This window comes from Sphaerodactylus townsendi, linkage group LG02, assembly GCF_021028975.2.
Source record: "Sphaerodactylus townsendi isolate TG3544 linkage group LG02, MPM_Stown_v2.3, whole genome shotgun sequence".
NCBI classification, from domain to species: Eukaryota; Metazoa; Chordata; class Lepidosauria; order Squamata; family Sphaerodactylidae; genus Sphaerodactylus; species Sphaerodactylus townsendi.
Genome location: NC_059426.1, coordinates 162,302,217 through 162,324,252, shown reverse-complemented (window position 1 = coordinate 162,324,252; position 22,036 = coordinate 162,302,217). Strand labels below are relative to the sequence as shown.

Sequence of the window (22,036 nt, the reverse complement as noted above, 5' to 3'; positions counted from 1 at the left end):
TACAGAATAGTAAAATCCACTGGCAAACAACTGTGAAAGTGGATTGATGGTGCATTGTTCTGCATGTGCAGAAAGGGCCTAAAACAGACCAATGCTGTACATTGTTTGGGGTGTTTTGTAACACTGACAGAATCGACACATTTATAAATAAATCACAACAGGCTCTCCTTGAGTTCAGTTACAGACTCTTCCTGAGGCAATGGCTTGGCATGACATCCAAACACGACCTCAGCCAGCAGGATCAGTTCCCCCCAAAGATGAGCCACGGAGGCACCAATAACACCACCAGGGCTCAGCTGTGCAAATATAGAACTCATATCTCTTCTCATTTTAATATGCCAGCACACCACCCTTGCAGACAGTTAAAGGCCTTTTGTCCTCTCAAGCCAAAAAGGTTGCCTACTCTTGGCCTACAGTGTAGTAATTCCAACAGCCTGAGAGCCAACGTAGATGTGGCGGAATTCTTGAAGTCACCCTAAAAAACACTGCTGCCATTTTAAAGTAATTTAAAAATGCCACAAGAGCCTGATTAGAAGCAGTGCAGTGTATTGCTTAGCCCATCAGACAAAGGTCTAAGAGAGTTGAGTTCAAATGTCCACACTGCCATGAAGCCTACTGGGTGAACTTGAAATCAGTCACATAGTCATCCTAACCTAAAATGGGGAAGGGGAAAACCATTTACAACACCCTGAGTTCTTTGGATAACAGGCAGGAATGTGTATTGGGTAAAGAACTGAATCCTTACATACCACAGCAAAAGAAAATGTTAAAAAAAACCAATACTTATTCATTCAAGTTGATGGTGTATTCTTAATACATTATATAAGATTCTTGGGGAAAATACCTCTTTTTTGGTCTCCTTGTTTTGTTCAACCTCAATATCTATAGGGGCAGTTCCATTTGCTTCTTCCATTTCATCCTCACTACAAAACAAAGAGGAAGGCAATGCTCAATTATTTGTTCACAACTTTGCATGCTGTCTACATAGGGAGTGGCAATATATAAACATAATAAATCACATATACATCTTTGAGGCATGTACCATAAAACCCATACACCCAGAAACCTTTTTAGACACAATGTATTGTTGAAGGCTTTCACGGCCGAATTCAACTGGTTCTGGTGGGTTTTCCAGGCTGCGTGGCTGTGGTCTGGTGGATCTTGTTCCAAACGTTTCACCTGCATCTGTGGCTGGCATCTTCAGAGGTGTATCACACAGGGAAGTCCGTTACACACTGTGTCCAGAGAGAAGGAAATGTTTGGGGTATATATTGTCCATGTCCCTGGGTGGGGAACCAATCAGTAAATGTTTGGGTGGACCTTTTTATGCCAAGACGTGGTTGATAGTATTGCTATTGCTACTTTACCATCTCTGGAAACAGTGTGTAACAGACTTCCCTGTGTGATACATCTCTGAAGATGCCAGCCACAGATGCAGGCGAGACGTTAGGAACAAGATCCACCAGACCACGGTCACACATCCCGGAAAACCCACCAGAACCAGTTTTTAGACACAGTTTTTCCCATTATGACAGATGGCACCACAGAAATGAAGAGAAATCACTAACATTTAACAAAGTGTATTTAAAGCAAATAGTGTGTTTTTTATAAAGGATCCTTCTCCTCTGACCCAGTGTCCTCCTGCTCAGGGGAGAACAGCATCGCTGATACCAATAACTAAGGGGATCAGATCCCCTTTTATTTTTGGAAGCCTTCCTTCTATGCCTTAGTTTTCCTTCTCTCTACAGGTGTCACAAAGGCACCAAACTGCAAAGTGGATGAATTTGGGCTTAGTGTGGAGAAAGCATGGTAGGAACATACTTCCTCCCCAACCCCATAGGAGAGCTCAGGCACCCAACAGCACTGAGAATCAAACAAAAGGAAGTGCTTCACGCAACAGCTTGTGGAACTCTCCACACCATTTACTGAAGGCACGAGAATCAAACAAAAGGAAGTGCTTCACGCAACAGACAAAAGGAAGTGCTTCACGCAACAACTTGTGGAACTCTCCACACCATTTACTGAAGGCACGAGCTTCGTTGGCTTTAAAAGGAGACTACTGCTAACCCCTCAGGGGTGATTCATTATGATGGTTCAATGCCAATCTCCACCTAATGAGGCAGTATGCCTCTGAACACGATGAGAGTCAACAGCAAAGGGGGGAAGGCTCTGGCCTATGACCCTCAGCTTGCAGGCCTCTGTGGAAAACAGAAATCTGGACTGGGTTGACTGAAGACTATTCCCCTCCTCCTCTTCCAAACCTAGAAAGGCTGCTGTATGTTAGGGTGATGTCATAATGCTTGGTGAACTTCTATTAGTCCATCACACCTTGGAGAAGGATTCCTTGCAAAAATACCTGCTTAAAAGCTTTAGCACATGTATGTGCTTCAGATGATGTCAACCAGCTCCATGTCCAGTTGGTTTCTAAATCTGCATGGCCACCGATTCAAATTTTCCTATTACAAACCCAATGGTTTTTCCCAGTCTCCTCCCCTCCGGGAAAAAACCACTACGCACATCCAAGCATATGTTTGGCAACCTGTCGTTTGGTTTATTTTACGTTATTTTCGATTTCAGTTCCTTGCTGGGCAAAACACATTTCATCAATAATAACAATGGGTATCAAATTAAAATCAAGTCAATTGTGATCAAACAATTAAGGATGTTGAGACTTCTACAAAAAAATATTTTTTGCAGTTATTTTTAACCCAACATCTTGTATTAGCAAACGAAGTTACTGTTATGATTTCTTTCTGAGTTTTTGAAATAAAAAATAAATAAATAAACCACAAAGCTCTTTGCAAAACACACTGGTTTTTTTATATGTTACGGATGAAGGGATTTTATATTAACTGATTGCTACAATTTGCAATAGCAGCCACACAGGCAAAATTCCTCACCAAGATGAAAATTATTAGGATAATGGTACTCTCATCTTATGTTCATGATATGAACATAGATCACTCTGAATCATGATAGCTAAGAATGGAGCCTCCACACTTAGAAGCAGTATACCTTATTACTCAGTGTGAGGAATTAAGATGATTGATCTCCATCATGTTATGGTAGATGGTTGATCACCATCATGAGAGCTTCCTGGTCATATCTGGCTAGTTGGAAGTGCCCCTTAGGATGAAACGGCTCCCTATCCATCTAGTTCATGTTGGTAGTTAATTACCCTCTGTTTCTCCTTGACAGAGACTTAATGAAATGGCCAAATTTAAATTTAAACCGTTTATAAATTTAAACTTTAAACAAGCAAACCAAAAAGTGGGTAAGAAACAGCAGGGCCCATCTTGAACAGACCCTCAAATCTTACAGGGTTAGGATTAGGGCTGCCGTTCAGAAGAAGAAGAGGAAGAGTTTGGATTTATATCCTCCCTTGGAGTGCACAAGCTAATCTAGTTCACCAGATAAGCCTCCAAAGCTCAAGTGGCAGAGCGGGGAATCAAACCCAGTTCTCCAGATTAGAGTGCACCTGCTCTTAACCACTACACCAAGCTGAGAGTCCTTTGGTTTATGCCCCGGCTACCCTCAAGCTTTAAGCACTTATATGATCTTCCATTCATTGTGGCATGTGAGTTTTCTGGGCAAATTCTGGCTAGCTCTATGCTGCCTTCCCTTCCCTACCGAGGACTAAAGTTCTTAAGTACCTTTAAAAAAATACTACTTGAAAGAAACCCTTGAACCAACCAAACCAGCTAATCTGATCCTTGGAAGTTACTGTCACTAACAATATTTAACGTCAAAACCCTGAACACTATTTTGTGTTGTCATGTGGCAGGACATAACAAAAAAATGGTATTCCACAGCCATATCTAAAGAGGGATGCTGTTTCCATTTTCAGAAACAGCATTCCTCGATTACCAAATCAATATGGGTTTTTAATGTTATTTATGTCTATTGTTGTTTTATTGCCGAGATGGCCTTGTACACTGCTCAGAGCCCTTCGGGGGTTGAGCGGTCTATCAAGTTTAACAAACAAACAAACAAAATAACAACAACAACAATAATAAAAGACCCGGCTAATGCTGACTTTCAGATCCACACAGAGTGCTATGTAGGATGGGAGTAGGTGGACTGAGCGGAAGGGCAGGGGCTCCAATCCAGCAAGCTAATTTGAGTTCTCACGCCTCACCCGTCTCCAATGGGATATTAGACCAGAGCTCAAATTAATGTTCCGATCCCACCTACAACTCGGAACTACTGTACCGGATGAGGCTGGAATGGCTTGTGCCGTAAGAAGCATTGCGAGAGTACAGGTATTTATTAGATCGACTTTTAATATGTGCGTAGGCTTCAGATCCAACGGAAGGGAACAGCACACCTTCCCCAACAATCCATGAAATTAAAAATATACTGCAGACGCCTGGGTGACAGAAACCAGTGTTGTTTTCTCCTAATCTTGTTTGGAATTCCTTCCAGCGAGACCGGAGCCTGTACCTGCGCGCTGCCGAATATTATTTACTTTCCAACTCAGTTTAAACAAATTAAGGTGAAAAGAACTTAATAACGTGCGCGTAGCTATTTTGGAGGGCACCAGCTCTGAGGCAAGCTTAACTAATGTGCTACTTTATAAATGAGCAGTCAGAGTATGCAACTGCTTTTTTAAAAAAAGAGGCACTTGGTTTTTGCATCGAGAATTAGTGTTTGCGCAACCTGTGCCTATCATGAAAAGCCAGGCTTCATACGCACGCCGTCTTCTTCTTTGGGTCCTGCAAGGAAAATTAACTGAAGTGTGAAACAACAAGCAACCCGTATCTAGATCACTATGTCTGAAGACAACACAGTTATCTATGTAAAGGCATGCATGTGAGATTATAATAAACTGAACTGCAGTTGAAATGCTAACTCGAGGGGAGCAGTGGCGCACACCACCAAGCCCCAACCCCGTCTCCATGAAGGACGTCTCCTGCCATCCCCAGGGCCTGGGGATGGCAGGAGATGGCCTGCAGGGAGGCGGGGGTGGGGCACAGGGGTCGTGCCCCATGCTCAGTGGCGGCCCTGCACCCTGCTGGCCAGCTTCAATCTCCTTTCCCTTGCCCCAGGGAGGCCGGGGTGTGCGGCTCAGTGCCCCTGAGCCATGTCCCCAAGTCCCCACCCTGAGCATGGGGGGCACAGCTACATCCCTAAGCCCCGCCCCCTGTGCAGGCCAGCTTTCAAAAGCCAGTGTGCATGGAGGTTGGAAGCATGACTTGGCACCCCCAAGCCCTGCCCCCAAGCGTGGGGCAGCCTTGCCCCCAAGCCCCACCCCCAAGCAAGGGGCGTCCGGAGAAGGAGTTGTCCCCGGGCGCCATTTCCCCCCGTATGCCTCTGTTGGGGACTCCATAGGAAACTGCAGAAGAGAAAGCACTGAGGCTGAGGTCTGAAGAGACATGACAAAGACAGTGGCTTTCTACCAGACTGGAATGCATGAAATGCTGTCTAGTCATAGCCAACTTATGGCAACCCAGGAGGGTTTTCAAGACAAGAGACTAACAGAGGCCTTTTGCCATCACCTTCCTCTGCATAGAGACCCTGGTATTCCTCGGGGATAAGCAGCCATTTTCTCCAGGAGACCTGATTTCTGCCATCTGGAGACCAGCCATGCTTCCAGGAGATCTCCAGGTCCCATGTGGGTGTTGGCAACCCTATCCCAAAGAGGCACCCAGCAAGCCACCTTATTTCCCAGTACATCTGTTTGGAGAACAAACACCTCCTTTGCTTCAGGATGTGAGATGACTGGGAATAAAATCCTCATCCAGCCATTTCTTAAATGATGCAAAAGTCGTGGGCTGCTTCTTCAGAAACCAGCACAGGGTCAGGTTGAGACTTGCCAAAGCCTTAAGCCACGGCCAATTTAAGGAGCCCCAAAGTGTGGATAAGAGTGGCAGACTCTAATCTGGAGAACTGGGTTGGATTCTCCACTCCTCCACATGAAGCCTCCTAAGGGACCTTGGGCTAGCCACAGTTCTCTCAGAACTCTCCCAGTACATGAAAAGCCAGGCAATGGCAAACTACCGCCAAATGTCTCTTGCCTTGAAAACCCTACGGGGTTATCATGTCAGCTGTAACTCAATGGCCCTTTCCACCACTACCACCACAGCAATACCAAAAAATGTGGCACTTTCGCCATTTTAGTAATTTTTTAAAAATTCAGCATCTCCATCTAACCTGCGGTCCGAAACTGTAGCTTACTTCAGCTTGCGCATAAATCTGGACTCGCTCAAATAAAATGGCATCACGAAACCCACAAACAGCACCAACACAAGCCACGAAAACTAAGCACACGTTCGACTTTGCTTCCCCGCTTTCTAACAGAGCACGCGAAGTGCTCTTTTAAAAAGAAGGGAGGAAAAAACCTAACAAAACCTGTTCAGGTTAGGCTGTGACAGTTTTGAGACAACCTGTGTGTGTGTGTTTTTTTTTAAAAAGCGAACACCCTGAAAAGTCGCTTATTAGACAAGGATCTTCCGCTGCCTGAGCTGTACAGATCTCTACTCCAATTACCATAAGCAGCCCTGCAGACTGTACCCCTTAAGGGCAACAGGTCTGCTTTTATCATATCTATATATTCAGACATAGTTCATCTGCAGAAACTGATTGTTTTTTTTAAAGTAGCAGGTATAATTGCTCTCAGCGTCCGGAGATCCTAAGCTTGTTTTGGTGACACATCTCATACGTACGCGCGCACACCCTTCCAAATTTCCACAGACATCTTAGGCAGCTCACAATTAGTAAGGCCAACACAATCTGGAACCGCCGTTTCGGTGATACTGGAGAAATGACAGCAAAGCTGGCAAAATTAACACGAAACTAACATGTGCCAGCCGGGGCCCTTCCCGAATTATAGCAGTGGAATTACCATCTCCATAGCAACAGGCTCTCAGCCTATTTCAAATCAATATTCCTGCATTGCGAGAACATTGAATTAATGCAAAATCTAGACTCAAATGTATCTTCAAAGAACGTAACCCGAGACCGGACCTAGGGAAACAAACCTACAGAACAAGGAAAGCACTAATAGATCGCGAAATCGTTGATTGCAACCACTTCTGAGCAGGCTTTCCATTGCGAATGATTTCATGATTTCAGGTTGCCAGTCCATTAGAGTAAGCAACACAGACCTAGGTAGCCGACCCCTACCAAAAGGATAAAAAAATATCCAAACCGCTGTATGTGATAGGCCTTCAACTACCAACAGGGGGAAAAAGACTGCTTGATGACTGTAATATGATAGCTACTCACAAGATAAGCTACTCACTTGTTACTAGTTGTTAACCTGATATTGGATTGTTAAGTATTTGTTGAACTGTGACCCATTAAGGGGCTAGTACAATTGACATTGTTACTTCCCTTAGTTCTATTGTATTATTTAGTCTATTGTATTATTATGTTATTGTTTATTTACTTTGTTGTGCACCGCGGTATATAAATTAAATATCTAATCTAATCTAATCTAAAAGAATGATCTTTTATAGACTTTAAATTTTATAAGCAACAGTATAACATCACTCATATGTCACAAAAAAGAGCATCCCCCCCCCTCCCAATCCCCATCTAGGAATTAAAGACATGATTAAAAAAGTAGAACAGCGATGTGAGAAGGGGAGAAAAACCCTGTGCAAGGATCATATTTTCCAGAAAATTCCAATCTAGCAAAAAGGGAATTAACATGTGTGCTGTAGTTTCCTATGAACACGCTGGGCCAACCCTATTGGCCAGCAACCGGAAAGATTTGCCAGTTCATGAATCATCTCCCACAAAAATCCCAATATCCACCAGCATGTTGAAACCACAAGATCTGGGGAAAGTGTTATTACAGCAAAGGTTGTTAGAGGATCTAGGACCAGAAAATCTCTCCAGGTATAGATTTCACCTTGTTTCAGAAGCGAGTGGCCACTAATAACTCCTAAAGTTTTTCCGTTCAGGTGCTGATATTGGCTCCAACCCCTAAATCTGCTATTGGACATCATGTGGCCCACATCAAAAACCCAGTAAAACCTTCTGCTACTGAGTGCTTCATTGCAGCAAGAACACTGTCTTTCACGACACAACAAATTTGCTTTCCACGTTATTTAGAGTTTTCAGCTATACCCAACATGGAGCAGCCTCGCAGTTTACTCAGTAGTTGTGATTTTGATGGGGAACGCCCTCAATGCGCACATCACAAAAGGCCTTCAGTACCTAAGAGTTCTGAATATATTCTTGCTAGGTGAACCAACCGTGTACCACAAGAAACACAACCTCTGAGTTAAGCTTTGCTCAGACAAACATTCTTATTGCACAGCGACCCTCTATTTTCCATAGGTGTCAAACTGGCATCATGCTGGCAGGGGATGATGGGAACTGTAGCCCATAACATCTGGGGGACCGCAAGTTTGACACCTGTGCTGTAGATCAACATGGAAGGAGACTATAAAACACAAGAGATGCTTTCTTTTGTGGGACACCACAGGCAAGCTGGCAAACTTTGCTTGTCAAGTGTTTTGAAAAAGTATGACCACTTAGTTTGTGTGATGAGACCCACAGACTATCCACCTTTTTCGTCTTACGCACATCTGGAGTGGCACTGCTATTTAAAATGACTGAAACAGATTTGTGCCAGTACCTCCAACTGTCCACGTCTGTGCAGAAAAACAAAACAAAACAAAACAAAACAAAAGAACACATAAACCAACCTTTTAGGAGCCTTTAAAAAGGTCCCCAACATTTCTGTTGTTCCGCAAAATGAGCAAAAACAGAACTGTTTTGGAAGGCATTCTTTTGGAGGAAGTAAAGCTGTGATGTGATAAATGAGCTCAGGAGCTGACCTTTATTAGAGCTAATGTATTCTTTTTCTTCCAGATCATCAGTTCCAGTTGCGCGCTTGATGTTATTTTACTGGGGATCTTTGATGTGAAACTCGCACGCTATCGTACTTCGTAGCCTGCCTGCTGATGATCCGACTGAATAGCCGTGTTCTGCTAGGAATCTTTGCAATCGAGATTCAAATATTATCATTCAAACGTTACCTTATTTTGCCGCTGCCTTATTGACTGGCTGAACAGTTCTATCACACTCGGGAGTCCAGCCCTTGACTCGCAGTCACGGTGAGAAAGGCAGACTAATGAAAGGCAGGCTGGCGAAAATAAATATTTATCTGTACACCCTCGCCCCCAGATCCTCACAATTCCCGCTTGCGCACTCACCTCTCCTCCCGCTCTCTTTTCTGCTTCCGAGCGTGACGATCCATGACGCTCGTTTTAGCTCTTGTCTTTTTCCAGGAGTAGTAGAACTTCACCAAGCTCGCTATCGACTTGTCTGGAAGCTGAGAAACACAAGATGGGAGCCACTGAGATGCTTTTGCGTGTTCTGGTTGTGAAATAGAGAACAATACCGGTCTAGGAATTGTTGTACCCGGTCTAGGAAACCTTGTGCCCAAAAGCTGCCCATCATCACATTGTAGCACCGTGTTTTCCGAAGGTTGCCAATTTCCAGGTGGGGCCCAGAGATCTCCAATGACAGACATCATCAGTTCCCTGGAGAACATGGCTGGTTTGGAGGGCGGACTCTGTGGCATTAATACCCTCCTGAAATGCCTCCCCTCCCAAGCTCCATCTTCTCAAGGCATCATTCCCAAATCTCCAGGGATTTGCTTACCCAGAGCTGGCAACCCCGTGTTACTCACAGAGGTATATGCCACATCAAGACAGGAATGGTCTGCAATTCTCCTTACACCAGAATGCCAAGTGCCAATCATGCAGTTGCCCAGCAGGGCCGCCACTTGGTGCCATTCCAGAAACCAGGTACAGACTGGGGTGTTGTGCGGTTTCCGGGCTGTATGGCCGTGTTCTAAGCAGCATTCTCTCCTGATGTTTTGCCTGCATCTGTGGCATGATCCTCTGAAGATGCCAGCCACAGATGCAGGCGAAACGTCAGGAGAGAATGCTGCTAGAACACAGCCATACAGCCCGGAAACCACACAGCACCCCAGCGATTCCAGCCGTGAAAGCCTTCGACAATACAGGTACAGGCTAATTGCCACCTTGGATGCTTTTCCAGAAACGGTGTGACTTTTGTGTCAACAGCCAGGGACTTAAGCCACAGAACAGAAGGTACGTTTCCAAAGGCAATACTTCTGATGTTCCAGCTAAAATCTCCCAGATTGGTTTTTTGTTTCTCTTTCCTTGGACTTCAGCTGCCAACCCGCCATTTCACAAAACAACACCTTCTTTCCCCAGCTTTAATGTTTCCTTTGCCCGCGACACCACGCTGCTTTAGTTAAGCGGCATTCTCTCTTACTTAACTATTAATTACATTATCAGCTGTTCTGCTTTTGCTTCTAGTCAAGCCTGCTTCAGAAAACGCAATTTGCAATTAAGGAGCCGTCTTTCAAATTTTTTTTTTGCTTCTTTGTTGTTGTTGTTGTTGTTGTTTCAAAAACAGGGAAGCGTGCCTGCAGCCTGAAACATATTTGAATTTTGCCAGCCACTGTCTTCTGCACAAATGCCCCCTCTAGGGGTCTGCAACCTGCAGCTCTCCAGATGTTCATGGACTACAATTTCCATCAGCCCCTTCCCAGAGGCTGATGGGATTTGTAGTCCATGAACATCTGGAGAGCCGCAGGTTGCAGACCTCTGCATCTCAGCATTTCTCAACTATTGGTTGTTATCAGGGATGTTAACTGGCAGGTGGGACTTGGGGATCTCCTAGAATTACAGCCCATCTCAAGAAGAAGAAGAAGAGGAAGAGGAGGAGGAGGAAGAAGAAGAAGAAGAAGAAGAAGAAGAAGAAGAAGAAGAAGAAGAAGAAGAAGAAGAAGGAGGAGGAGGAGGAGGAGGAGGAGGAGGAGGAGGAGAAGGAGGAGAAGGAGAAGGAGAAGAAGAAGAAGGAGAAGCAGAAGAAGGAGAAGCAGAAGAAGGAGAAGGAGAAGAAGCAGAAGAAGGAGAAGGAGAAGCAGAAGAAGGAGAAGAAGGAGGAGGAGGAGGAGGAGGAGGAGGAGGAGGAGGAGGAGGAGAAGGAGGAGGAGTTTGGATTTATATCCCCCCTTTCTCTCCTGCAGGAGACTCAAAGGGGCTTACAATCGCCTTGCCCTTCCCCCCCTCACAACAAACACCCTGTGAGGTAGGTGGGGCTGAGAGAGCTCTGTAGAGCTGTGACTAGCCCAAGGTCACCCAGCTGGCATGTGTGGGAGTGTACAGTGTGTGAGTGTACAGGCTAATCTGAATTCCCCAGATAAGTCTCCACAGCTCAGGCAGCAGAGCGGGGAATCAAACCCGGTTCCTCCAGATTAGATACACGAGCTCTTAATCTCCTACGCCACTGCTGCTCCTACAGAGTCCAGCTCTTCTGGAGAAAATGGATGCTTTGGAGGGTGGACCACGTGGTGTTGTGCCCCACTGCGGTCCCTCCCCTCCCAAGGCTCCATCCCCAAATCTCCAGGGGTTTCCCAACCTGGATCTGACAGCATCAACCCCACTGCATGTCCACTGTCAGATGTTGGCAGGACCTGGCAGCCCTAACTGTTACGTTCTTAGAGGGATGGCTTTCATTTCTTCTTCTCCCCCGCATGCCAGAGGCACAGTCTGATACCAGCTGTTCCATTCCTCGGCCCAGAAAAGCAAGCAAAACATCCTAAACAAGATGTAGAGAAAGAGGTCTTAAGGTCAGGGCCCCTAGAAGATTTGTTTCCTTCCTTCCCCGCCCCCCAAGACTTTTGGGGTTTGTTTGGTTTTTTTTAAAAAAAAACCCATCCAGCCTGATAAAGCCTTTTGAAGAATTCTCTTCTGCCTTCTGAATAGCACTGCATGTCGTGCTATTTTGTTTGGCCGCAAAAAAAAAAAAAAGAGAGGCAATTTTATGTTTCTGGGTAACTACGAAGGGCGAGTGATTGCTATCCTTCCCCGACCCCCACTCCCGAACACACATACACATAAACACACTCAAATGCATGCTTAATTTTGAAGGATAAGGATGGCTCTAATTATCAGGTTTTATGGCTAGATTTTAACTGGTTATGCAGAACCGTTTATTCCTTGCTGCTCGGGGAGTCCGCACGCTGGATTGATTTTTGCAAAGTGCAAATGTAAATCAAGTAGGTACCGACGTCAGACTATATGTGCCACTTTATATCATGAGATAATTACATTTTTGCAGTGGTTTCCCCCAAGGAAGGCAGGCCCCATCTCCCTACCCCAGTTTATCCTACGCCGACTCTGTAAGGCCATTTAAGCTGGCCCAGCTTACCCACTGAGTTTTGCAACAGAACGGGAACTTGAACTCCAGCCTGGATGACCCTAGCTCGACTATCTGCTCGCTATGCCACACTAGCACAAATGGGCGCAAAGAGAAAGGTCACTCTCACAGGCCCGGGATATTGCATTTGCCCTGTGGGTAAGCTGGGCCAGCATTTGCCCTGATGTGCAAGTATACACCTAGACCAGGGGTAGGGAACCTGTGGCTCTCCAGATGTTCAGGAACTACAATTCCCATCAGCCTCTGTCAGCATGGCCAATTGGCCATGCTGGTAGGGGCTGATGGGAATTGTAGTTCCTGAACATCTGGAGAGCCGCAGGTTCCCTACCCCTGACCTAGACGGTATACTGGTTGCAATGAAAGTAGGTTTGGTGTGCCTCTTACTAACAGCAGCAAGAGAAACCCAGCTAAGCCAGAGGTAGGCAGCTGCAATGGGCATATCAGACAGTGGCATCCCAATTTATTTTGCTATGCATGGCAGCACCCTTCCTCCAAACTTGCATAGGTGTCAAACTCGCGGCCCTCCAGATGTTTTAAATTTCTGGGCGTTATGATTAAAGAGGACTTGACCTGGGGCGTACAGACTGCCGCGGTGGTTAAGAAGGCCCAGCAAAGACTGTACTATCTGAGACTTTTAAGGAAACAACAACTGAATGGAAAACTCCTGCTGTCCTTTTACTGCTGTGCTATAGAGAGTGTCTTAACCTACTGCATCTGTGTATGGTTCTCCAGTTGCACAGTGGCAGATAGGAAGGCGCTCCAAAGGGTGATCACTACTGCACAGAGGATTATCAGCTGCCCTCTCCCCTCCTTGGAAGAACTCTATAATTCCCGAAGCCTAAAGAAAGCCCAAAATATTCTGAGAGACCCGTCTCATCCAGCACACTCTCTTTTTGAACTGTTACCATCCGGCAGACGATACAGGTCTATCAAAACTAGGACAAAGAGGCTTAGAGACAGCTTCTACTCTAGAGCTGTGGCTATGCTGAACTCCGTGGCTTCGTGTTGATATGTTTGGGGCTGTGTAGGGATGGGTGGAGAAAGGGGAAAGTGAGAATGGGGTATGAGTCTGAAATTGTGTGCATCAAGGAATGCTGCTGTAAATTTCGTTGTGCGTGCACAATGACAATAAAATGCTTATGCTTATGGACTACAGTTCCCATCATCCCCGGCCAGCATCATGCTGGCAAGGGATGGTGGGAACTGCAGTCCATAACATCTGAAGGGCCACGAGTTTGACACCTGTGCTCCAAAGGAAGAGTACAGTTGAGCTAGAATGGGCTTAGGTCACATCTGAGACTCAGAAGGGCTGGCTGGAAGCCAATCGGACTCTGGAGCGGAGGCGCCCCCTCCTGTAAAATGGCAATCGTTCAAATAAGGAGAGTGGACCTTCTGTGGAAATGTGTGTCTAAAACCTTCTACTGGTGACCTCAAGTTCCCCACCTTCCCCCCAAGTGTTTTCCCCTCACCATTACAATCACACACATCATGATACACACAACCAAACACGTGCAAAATCTCTTGCCATGTGCAATCCTCATATTACTGACTCTCCCATTTTTTTGTAAGAACCCAGGTAATGATGAATGGGAGGTAGCACTCAGGCCAAGGAAAAGACCGCCTTCCCTGCCTTAAGTTCATAATCCCAACAGAAAGGAAACTAAGTGAATCTACTTCCTTTCTTTTATTATCCCCAGGAGCAGCAGTGGCGTAGGAGGTTAAGAGCTCGTGTATCTAATCTGGAGGAACTGGGTTTGATTCCCAGCTCTGCTGCCTGAGCTGTGGAGGCTTATCTGGGGAATTCAGATTAGCCTGTACACTCACACACTGTACACTCCCACACATGCCAGCTGGGTGACCTTGGGCTAGTCACAGATTCTCGGAGCTCTCTCAGCCCCACCCACCTCACAGGGTGTTTGTTGTGAGGGGGGAAGGGCAAGGCGATTGTAAGCCCCTTTGAGTCTGCTGCAGGAGAGAAAGGGGGGATATAAATCCAAACTACTCCTCCTCCTCCTCTTCTTCTTCCATCAGAGGCGTACCAGGGGAAAATGGCACCCGGGGCAGCACCTGCTCGGGGTGCCCTCCCCTTGCCATAACTGGCGCAGTGGTCCCAGGCAACCTGGTGGGACTGGGCCGAGGGGCGCATGGCAGGACGGGGCAGGATCCTGGACCGGTGGAGGCCAGCTGAAGGAGCAGCCCAGCTGCTGCACAGGTAAGGGGCGGCTGAAGGGACCGGCTCACTTTTGCCACCTGCTGGGCCCGAGGTGAGGGGCAGCTGACTGTCGGCAGCTGAGGGGCCAAGAGGCAGGCGGTCCCCCCCACCCCGGCCAGGGCTGCGGGGGTGCCTCCGGGAGGAGCCTGGCTGGAGCCAAGTGTGCTGTCACCAAGTACGCCAGGTGTGGCCGTGCAAGCAATGAATGCAGGTGAAGGAGGAGGGGTGTGGGGGGCCATTTTCCACCCCCCACATGACTAAATGGCAGGCGCCTGGGGACATGAGACCCCACATGTCCCAGTGGCTGGTTCTCCCCTGCCTTCCATACATTCTTCAGTGTGACTATTTAGATTGCAAACTCCTCAAGGCAGGAAGCCAAGTCTTCATTGCTATGTGGTCCAGGGTCGATGGGGTGCTACAGAAATGATCGGAAGATGCTAAAGATGCCCTCGTAGAAGGCTTCTGACTGTCAGAAGAATTACCTTCCGAGGAGGATGAGGAAGTCATTTATTCCGACCAACTTTATGAGAAACCCTAACCATGCTGACATCGTTGGAACAATCTGCCCAATATTTTTTCGCTATTGGCTGCAAATCAACGCGCAGCACGCAGCTTTCATCTTGTTCCAGTTCTCTAAAAATGCCAAGAGATTGTTTTTATTTGGCCAGGAGGCATGCACATTTCAGAGTCAAAGGGTCATAAACGCAGAACAAGAGCACCTTCGAATCCCAGATGCGTGCATAAAGCTGACTCCAACGTAGTCAGATCATTAAGCAGGGCTGTCAAACTCACGGCCCTCCAGATGTTCATGAAGTACAATTCCCATCAGTCCCTCCCAACATGAGCGTTGGCTATACTGGCAAGAGTGGTGGGAATTGTAGTTCATTAACATCTGGAGGGCCGCGAATTTTGACACCTGAGCACCAAGGTCACTCCTTCTCTACTCTGCTTGGAATTGGCTCTGAGATCTTTTGGATTACCTGTGACAGGGGTGTTCAACTCTAGTGCCCCAGATGTTCATGGGCTACCATTCCCATCAGCCCCTGCCAGGGACTGATGGGAATTGTAGTCCATGAACATCTGAGGCACCAGAGTTGGACATCCCTGGCCTGTGACTTGACTCTTTGAACTGGAGGTGTCAGTGAGTGAGCCTGGGACCAGAGGCGGGGTGGTAGTGGTGCGCCACGCACCGGGTGCAAGGTTCGGGGTCACATGGGGGGTGCAAAATTTCCCCCTCCCCTTCCCCCCCACGGCGCCCCCCGCGGTGTGTCCCCACTCCCCTTCCCACACTTATCTTAGTTCCTTTCCTTTTCCTAGAACTTTTTCAGACTGAAAAAAAGGCCTGTTCACAGTACAGGCTAAAAATGGCCTGAGGAACTACAGTTCCCAGGAGACCTTGGGGCTCACAAGGTCTCCTGGGAAGTATAGTTCCCATCAGACCGTTTTTAAGCCTTAACTGTGAATAGGCCTTTTTTTCAGCCTGAAAAAGTTCTAGGAAAAGGAAAGGAACTAAGGTAAGTGTGGGAAAGGGAAAAGGGGAGGCGCTGCGGGGGGGGGGGGGGCAGGAGGGCGGAAATATACACTGCACACCGGGCGCAGTTTGGCCCAACTACGTCTCTGCCTGGGACCAGGCGAATGCAAAAGAAAAGCTCTGCCACAAAGCCACCCCCCAACCTTCTCTGCAACCTGTCAGAAAATCCCACTTGTCGAGCACTTGAAGACATCCTCAGGAAATTCTGGAAAGGTACACTTCAATTCCTTCTGTCTCTTTAAAAATGTATTTATTTATCATGGTATTTTTACACCGCCCTTCCCTTCTTGACATTTAGTCGTAGCAAAGAGGCGAACGTCGGATAGGATTAAGACACAACTTAGCATTGGGCGCCATAAAGGAAATGCTTAGGCAGGTCTACCCCATGCTGTGACAATCATTTTTTCACCCAAGTGCGCTCTATATCATTGGCCGCCACTGGCAGATAATCAATACAGATAAGTCAGCCTAAACATTATGAGAAAGCAGGGGAGGGAGGAGAGTAGGAGGAATTCAACACGGGGCAGGCATTTTTTTATTGCAATTTTGGCAAGGAGCCCCACTTCCAGCAGTGCATCGAGATCTGCTCTGAAAAAGTCAGGCGTGCAGAACTGAGAATAGCCCACAAGAAAGTGACTTGAGACAGTTGCCAGAAGTTTTGGCAAACCCAAATTAGCTACAGCTACTGCTTCCGCTAATTAACAACACACAGCTTTTACTGTGACCCTCAGTCTTCAGGGAAATAAATATTAAGAAAGCTTCTGCTCTTACAAAAAGCCCCCGAAGAAAGCAAGTGGCTTGCGGTAGAGCGCACTCTCACACAGCCAATATCAGATTATTATGGCTAGATCCTAAGCAGTGTGAACCAAATCACGCCAGAGCAGGGAGGGATGGGGAGGGGGCCTGGCATCTGGACATGGCCCACCCACCCTATTAGAGGGAGGGGGAGGGGAAGGAGGGGTGCCATGCAAGGGAAGGGGAGGGAGTGCGGGGTGGCATGCAAGGGATGGGAAGGAAGGGGAGGGGTGCACTCTCACATAGACATTATCAGATTATTATGCCTAGCTCCTAAGAAGAGAAGAGTTTGGATTTATATCCCCCCCTTTCTCTCCTGCAGGAGACTCAAAGGGGCTTACAATCGCCTTGCCCTTCCCCCCTCACAACAAACACCCTGTGAGGTGGGTGGGGCTGAGAGAGCTCAGAGAAGCTGTGATTATCCCAAGGTCACCCAGCTGGCGTGTGTGGGAGTGTACAGGCTAATCTGAATTCCCCAGATAAGCCTCCACAGCTCAGGCGGCAGAGCTGGGAATCAAACCTGATTCCTCCAGATTAGATACACAAGCTCTTAACCTCCTACGCCACTGCAGAACACAATCACGCCAGAGCAGGGGCGTCCAACTCTGGCGCTTCAGATGTTCATGGACTACAATTCCCACTGGCCCTTGCTGGCATGGCCAAGGGGCTGATGGGAATTGTAGTCCATGAACATCTGAAGTGCCAGAGTTGGACACCTCTGTGCTAGAGGAAAGAACCTTCTTCCCCTCCACCTTTCACCACAGCTTTCAGCATTCCCACAGTTGTGCCCCTGAAGGTCAGTGGCTTGAACAGCACTGACAACACTAGCCCTCTCTCTTCAGAAGAGTTGGTTTTTATACTCCATTTCTCTCTATCTTGAAGGAGTCTCAAAGCGGCTTGCAGTTGCCTTCCCTTCCTCTCCCGACAACAGACTCCTTGCAAGGTAGGTGGGGCTGAGAAAGTTCTGAAAGAACTGTGACTAGCCCAAAATCACCCAGCAAGCCTCACGGGGAGGAGTGGCAAATCAAAGCTGGTTCTCCAGATTAGAGTCCACTGCTCTTAACCACTACGGCACACTGGTCTCTCAGAACCTGGAAGTTAAACTAAGCTAAGCAGGGTTGGCCATAGTACTTGAATGGGAGATCACAAAGGAAAAATGGGATTGTGTGCTGAGGAAGACAATGGCAAACAGCTTCTGTTGACCTCTTGCCCCGAAAACCCCCTGGGCCTGGATGTTGCCATGAGTTAGTAGTTGAAGTTTGATGGCACCCAGTTATAACACGTCTGATAGACTGAGAGAACTATGTGGGGAGGGGCCATGGCTCAGTAGAGCATGTAGAAGGTTCTGCATGTAGAGCATGCAGAAGGTTCTAAGCTCCATCCCCAGCATCTCTAACGAAGGGCATCAGGTTGCAGGCGACCTGAAAGGCCTCAGCCGAAGACCCCAGTCTGTGAAGACAAGGCTGACCTTGATAGACCAAGGCTCTGGTTCAGTAAAGCCACTTCATGTGTTCAAACTGGAAATCTGCAACAGGATGGGGGAAATGGGCAAAAGCTCCCTGCCCCTCCTCCACAGACAGAAAGCCGCTCCACCAGACCACCATGTTAGGGTTGAAACGTGAATATCAGACTGCAAAAGGTCAACTGAGACAGGTTTCACTTTTTGGCCCCTTCCGCATACGCAAAATAATGCGTTTTCAAACCACTTTCACAACTGTTTGCAAGTGGATTTTGCTATTCCGCCCAGCTTCAAAGAGCACTGAAAGCAGTTTGAAAGTGCATTATTTTGCATGTGCGGAATGAGCCTTTATTCAAATAGATACTGAGACATCCTATGTTTCTGTTACCTTAACCTCCGCCCTGGCATTTTTGCTAAGCAGCTTTTCACAAGTCACTAGTCCCTTTGTTCTACAAGATTCACTTTCTAGAGCAATCCAAGAAAGACAACTATTTTTCAACGAATCAGGACCTGCAAGGGCCTCCCTTGCTTTGGTACCAGGGCCATTACCCACATCTGCATCTGGGGCCTTGAGGATTCCTTACCATCTGTTGAATCCGGTGGAACGTTTTCCCATGGAAACTGAAAGCCTGTTCAAACAAGACCTTGTCTTCCACTGTCCATTCATCTGGGAAAGGGGTAAAGTTAGGCAGATCTGCCAGAGATTTCTCAATGTTATGCTTATGCCAGAAGAGCATCCCCAGGGCCTGCAGGAGGAAAGGGTGAAATGGGATTACGATACAAGTCAAGAAAAACAGAGCCTGCAATGAAAGAAAGGTAACAATGCTGATAATTTTCATGTTAGAGGACGGCATCCTTCTGCTCTCAAATCTAGGCTGTGGTGGCCCCAAGAAGGTCTTAGTGGATGAATTCACTCTCTGATGCACGTTTGTTCCATGGAGTTATATCCCTCCTTGCATTCTTACTAAACAAAATAGCTACAGTCACTGTAATAAAGAGCATGGAAGTGGTCTGTTAACACAATGTACTCTGTGTCCTTGTTTGAAAGGAACCATTTGGCTGGACTTATGACCCCTCCAGATGAAGAGGAAGAATTCAATAATGGTTCACCACCCCAGGCTCCAAGGAACTGCAGTACTGCTCCTTCTTTTCTACACAGCACTGCTTGCATGAGTTGATCAATCACGCAAACCATTAAATATGCATTTGTAAGAAGATAGGTGCAGTAGACTACAAGACAGTCTACTGTCTGTTGTTGTTGTAAATATCTACCTGCTGTTTGACTTCTACGTTGTTTGACTTTTCATATTTAAACGCCGTGGCTTTTTTTCAGCCCCCTGCAATCCAAACTCTATTGCACAGATTACTGGATATTCCATTCTGACAGTATCAACTTACACTGCATACCCTTGAGCCTCAGTGAGAAAGGCAGGCAATAAGAAATGTAAACAAATGCATGCATACCCTGGAACAGGGGTCTGCAACCTGCAGCTCTCCAGATGTTCATGGACTACAAATCCCATCAGCCCCTGCCAGCATGGCCAATTGGCCATGCTGGCAGGGCTGATGGGGTCTGTAGTCCATGAACATCTGGAGAGCCGCAGGTTGCAGACCCCTGCCCTGGAAGAACAGGCACAAATTTGCATTCAAAGATGTATATGCCACCTTTCCAAGGAAGTTTAGAAAGACCCATAAGACACTCTATAGTATACACCACCTCCTAATATGAAATACAAAACACGTATCAGGTCAAAGCCCATTAAAAGGAACCACACGGGTAGCTTAAATTACTGTTGGGAAAAAAATGTGCATCTGTCACAGAAAGGCAATGAATAAACTAGTTGGACTTCTTCAGGAAACCACTGCAGAGTGTAAAGGAACATAATGAACAGCACAGGCTCTTCCTGACATCACAAGTACCTGACAGAAACAGCACCTGGACTCATAATGGGAGAAACAGATCTTCAGTCTAGAAAGGGCTTTAAAGTTTAAACCACCATCCTGAAATCAACCCGAAAGTAGACTGAAAAACAGAGTAGGACATATATTCACTGTCGATATCAATTAGAAGAGCAGCTGCATGGTGCACCTATAGAAGCTGCCCAATATATTTTCACAGGCAATCCCACATAGAAACACATGAGTCAACCCTGAAAGTTGCTGGGCTGGATTAGTACAGCAGGGTTGGGGAGACCAAGAAACTATGTAAATGAACAGATACCCCCAGCAATGACTTTCAAAATGCAAGGCTGGTCTTAGGAACATCCCCTCCCCCACTCCCCCGATCTATCATTGGTAAGTCACTATCTTCCATAGCAGGAGTCCACAACCTTTTTCAGCCTTCAACCACATTTGGAATTCAGACACAAAATTGTAGGCACAGTCATAAAATGGCTGCCGCAGGAGGTGGAGTCAGCCACAATGTGATTGCCACAGATTAACTTGAGCAATATAGTGTAGGTCCTTGTGTTGTGGCAGCAGCTGCTGCCAAAGCAACATTTTAAACAGTCTGCACAGCCAATCAAATTTCCAATAGTCAAATCAGAAGTTTTGAGGGTTACTAGTGACGAAGCTACGGAAAAAAAAAAAAAAAAAAAAATACAAAAAAAAAAAAAAACAAAAAAAAAAAAAAAAAAAAAAAAAAAAAAAAAAAACACAAAAAAAAAAAAAAAAAAAAAAAAAAAAAAAAAAAAAAAAAAAAAAAAAAAAAAAAAAAAAAAACAAAAAGAAAAAAAAAAAAAAAAGAAAAAAAAAAAAGAAAAAAAAAAAAAAAGAAAAAAAGCTTTAACATGCCCACCCACTTTCTGAAAACAATTTACAGGCACCAGGAAAGATGTCTGTAGGTGCCATGACATTCACAGGCACCTTAATGAAGACCTCTGCTCTATAACATGGGCATTCTCCACCACCATATCCTCGTGTCCAGATTCAATTTCACCCCATTTACTCAGAGACTAACACTTCCAGACACTTGTTCAGGCGACAGACAACCATTCCGAGGGTAAGGGTCCTCAAACGAGACTCAAGAAGGGTTCCAGAGCTTTATTGGAACCGTGTCAGCCCAAGGCTCAGATAGCAGAAACAAAAGTTGGGCTCTCTGGCCTCAGTATATACCTGTAAGTTACAGAAAGGTTCAACCCATAACCCACCCCCTCGCATTCCCACAATATCAGCATTTGAAAGGACAGTGGGAACAGAGGCATTGTTTGGGACAGACAGCTCACTCCCTCTTAGAAAGGCATATGGAGAATACCCAGTCCCAATGCTAAAGATGAGCCCACTCAGCAACTCCATATAGGTTTAATGGTGACAGCCTGGCCTCTTTGATACTCCATACAAGAGATCCTGAAGGGGTGACAGCATCTTCAACTATATTCCACAGCTCATTGGCCAAAAACCCCCCCAAGCCCCCCCCCCCCCGCATCATTGGAGGCCCACTGTTAAGGTTCAAACCAGGTATTCTACACAGTCCAACAGAACTGTATCATTGACTACGTGGCATCAAAAGCTGCTGCACAATTTAACAAAATCAGTAGAAGAGAATTTATTTTACTCATCTGCAGGTTGCAGGCCATTTGCCAGAACGGCTAAAACAGGTCTCTGTCCTATATTTGCGTCTGAAGACAGACAGAACCAGGTCAAAGAACGATGCCTCGTTCAAAACTGCCCAAAATTGTTCTGCCATCACACACCTAACTATGCCAAAGAACAGAAGGTGACAGACAGGAAGGAAGGAAGGAAGGAAGGAAGTCACCTGGATTATCTGTGTCTAAGGAAAGTTTTTAAAAAGGATGCATCACTTCATCTCTTAACACCAATGGCA

The 22,036-nt window shown here is 46.4% G+C and overlaps 1 protein-coding gene across 2 annotated transcripts in view; it reads right to left on the bottom strand.

Annotated features, from left to right (window-relative positions):
* RCOR1 (REST corepressor 1) overlaps nucleotides 1–22,036 on the bottom strand; it is a 205,193-nt gene that overhangs the window by 35,543 nt on the left and 147,614 nt on the right. For both annotated transcript variants that reach the window (XM_048485455.1, XM_048485456.1), the window contains exons 5-7: nucleotides 18,798–18,959; nucleotides 9,171–9,289; nucleotides 845–923 (exon numbers count right to left, since the gene is read on the bottom strand). In XM_048485455.1, coding sequence (XP_048341412.1) covers nucleotides 845–923; nucleotides 9,171–9,289; nucleotides 18,798–18,959 — 360 coding nt within the window. The remainder of the gene's footprint in view (nucleotides 1–844; nucleotides 924–9,170; nucleotides 9,290–18,797; nucleotides 18,960–22,036) is intronic.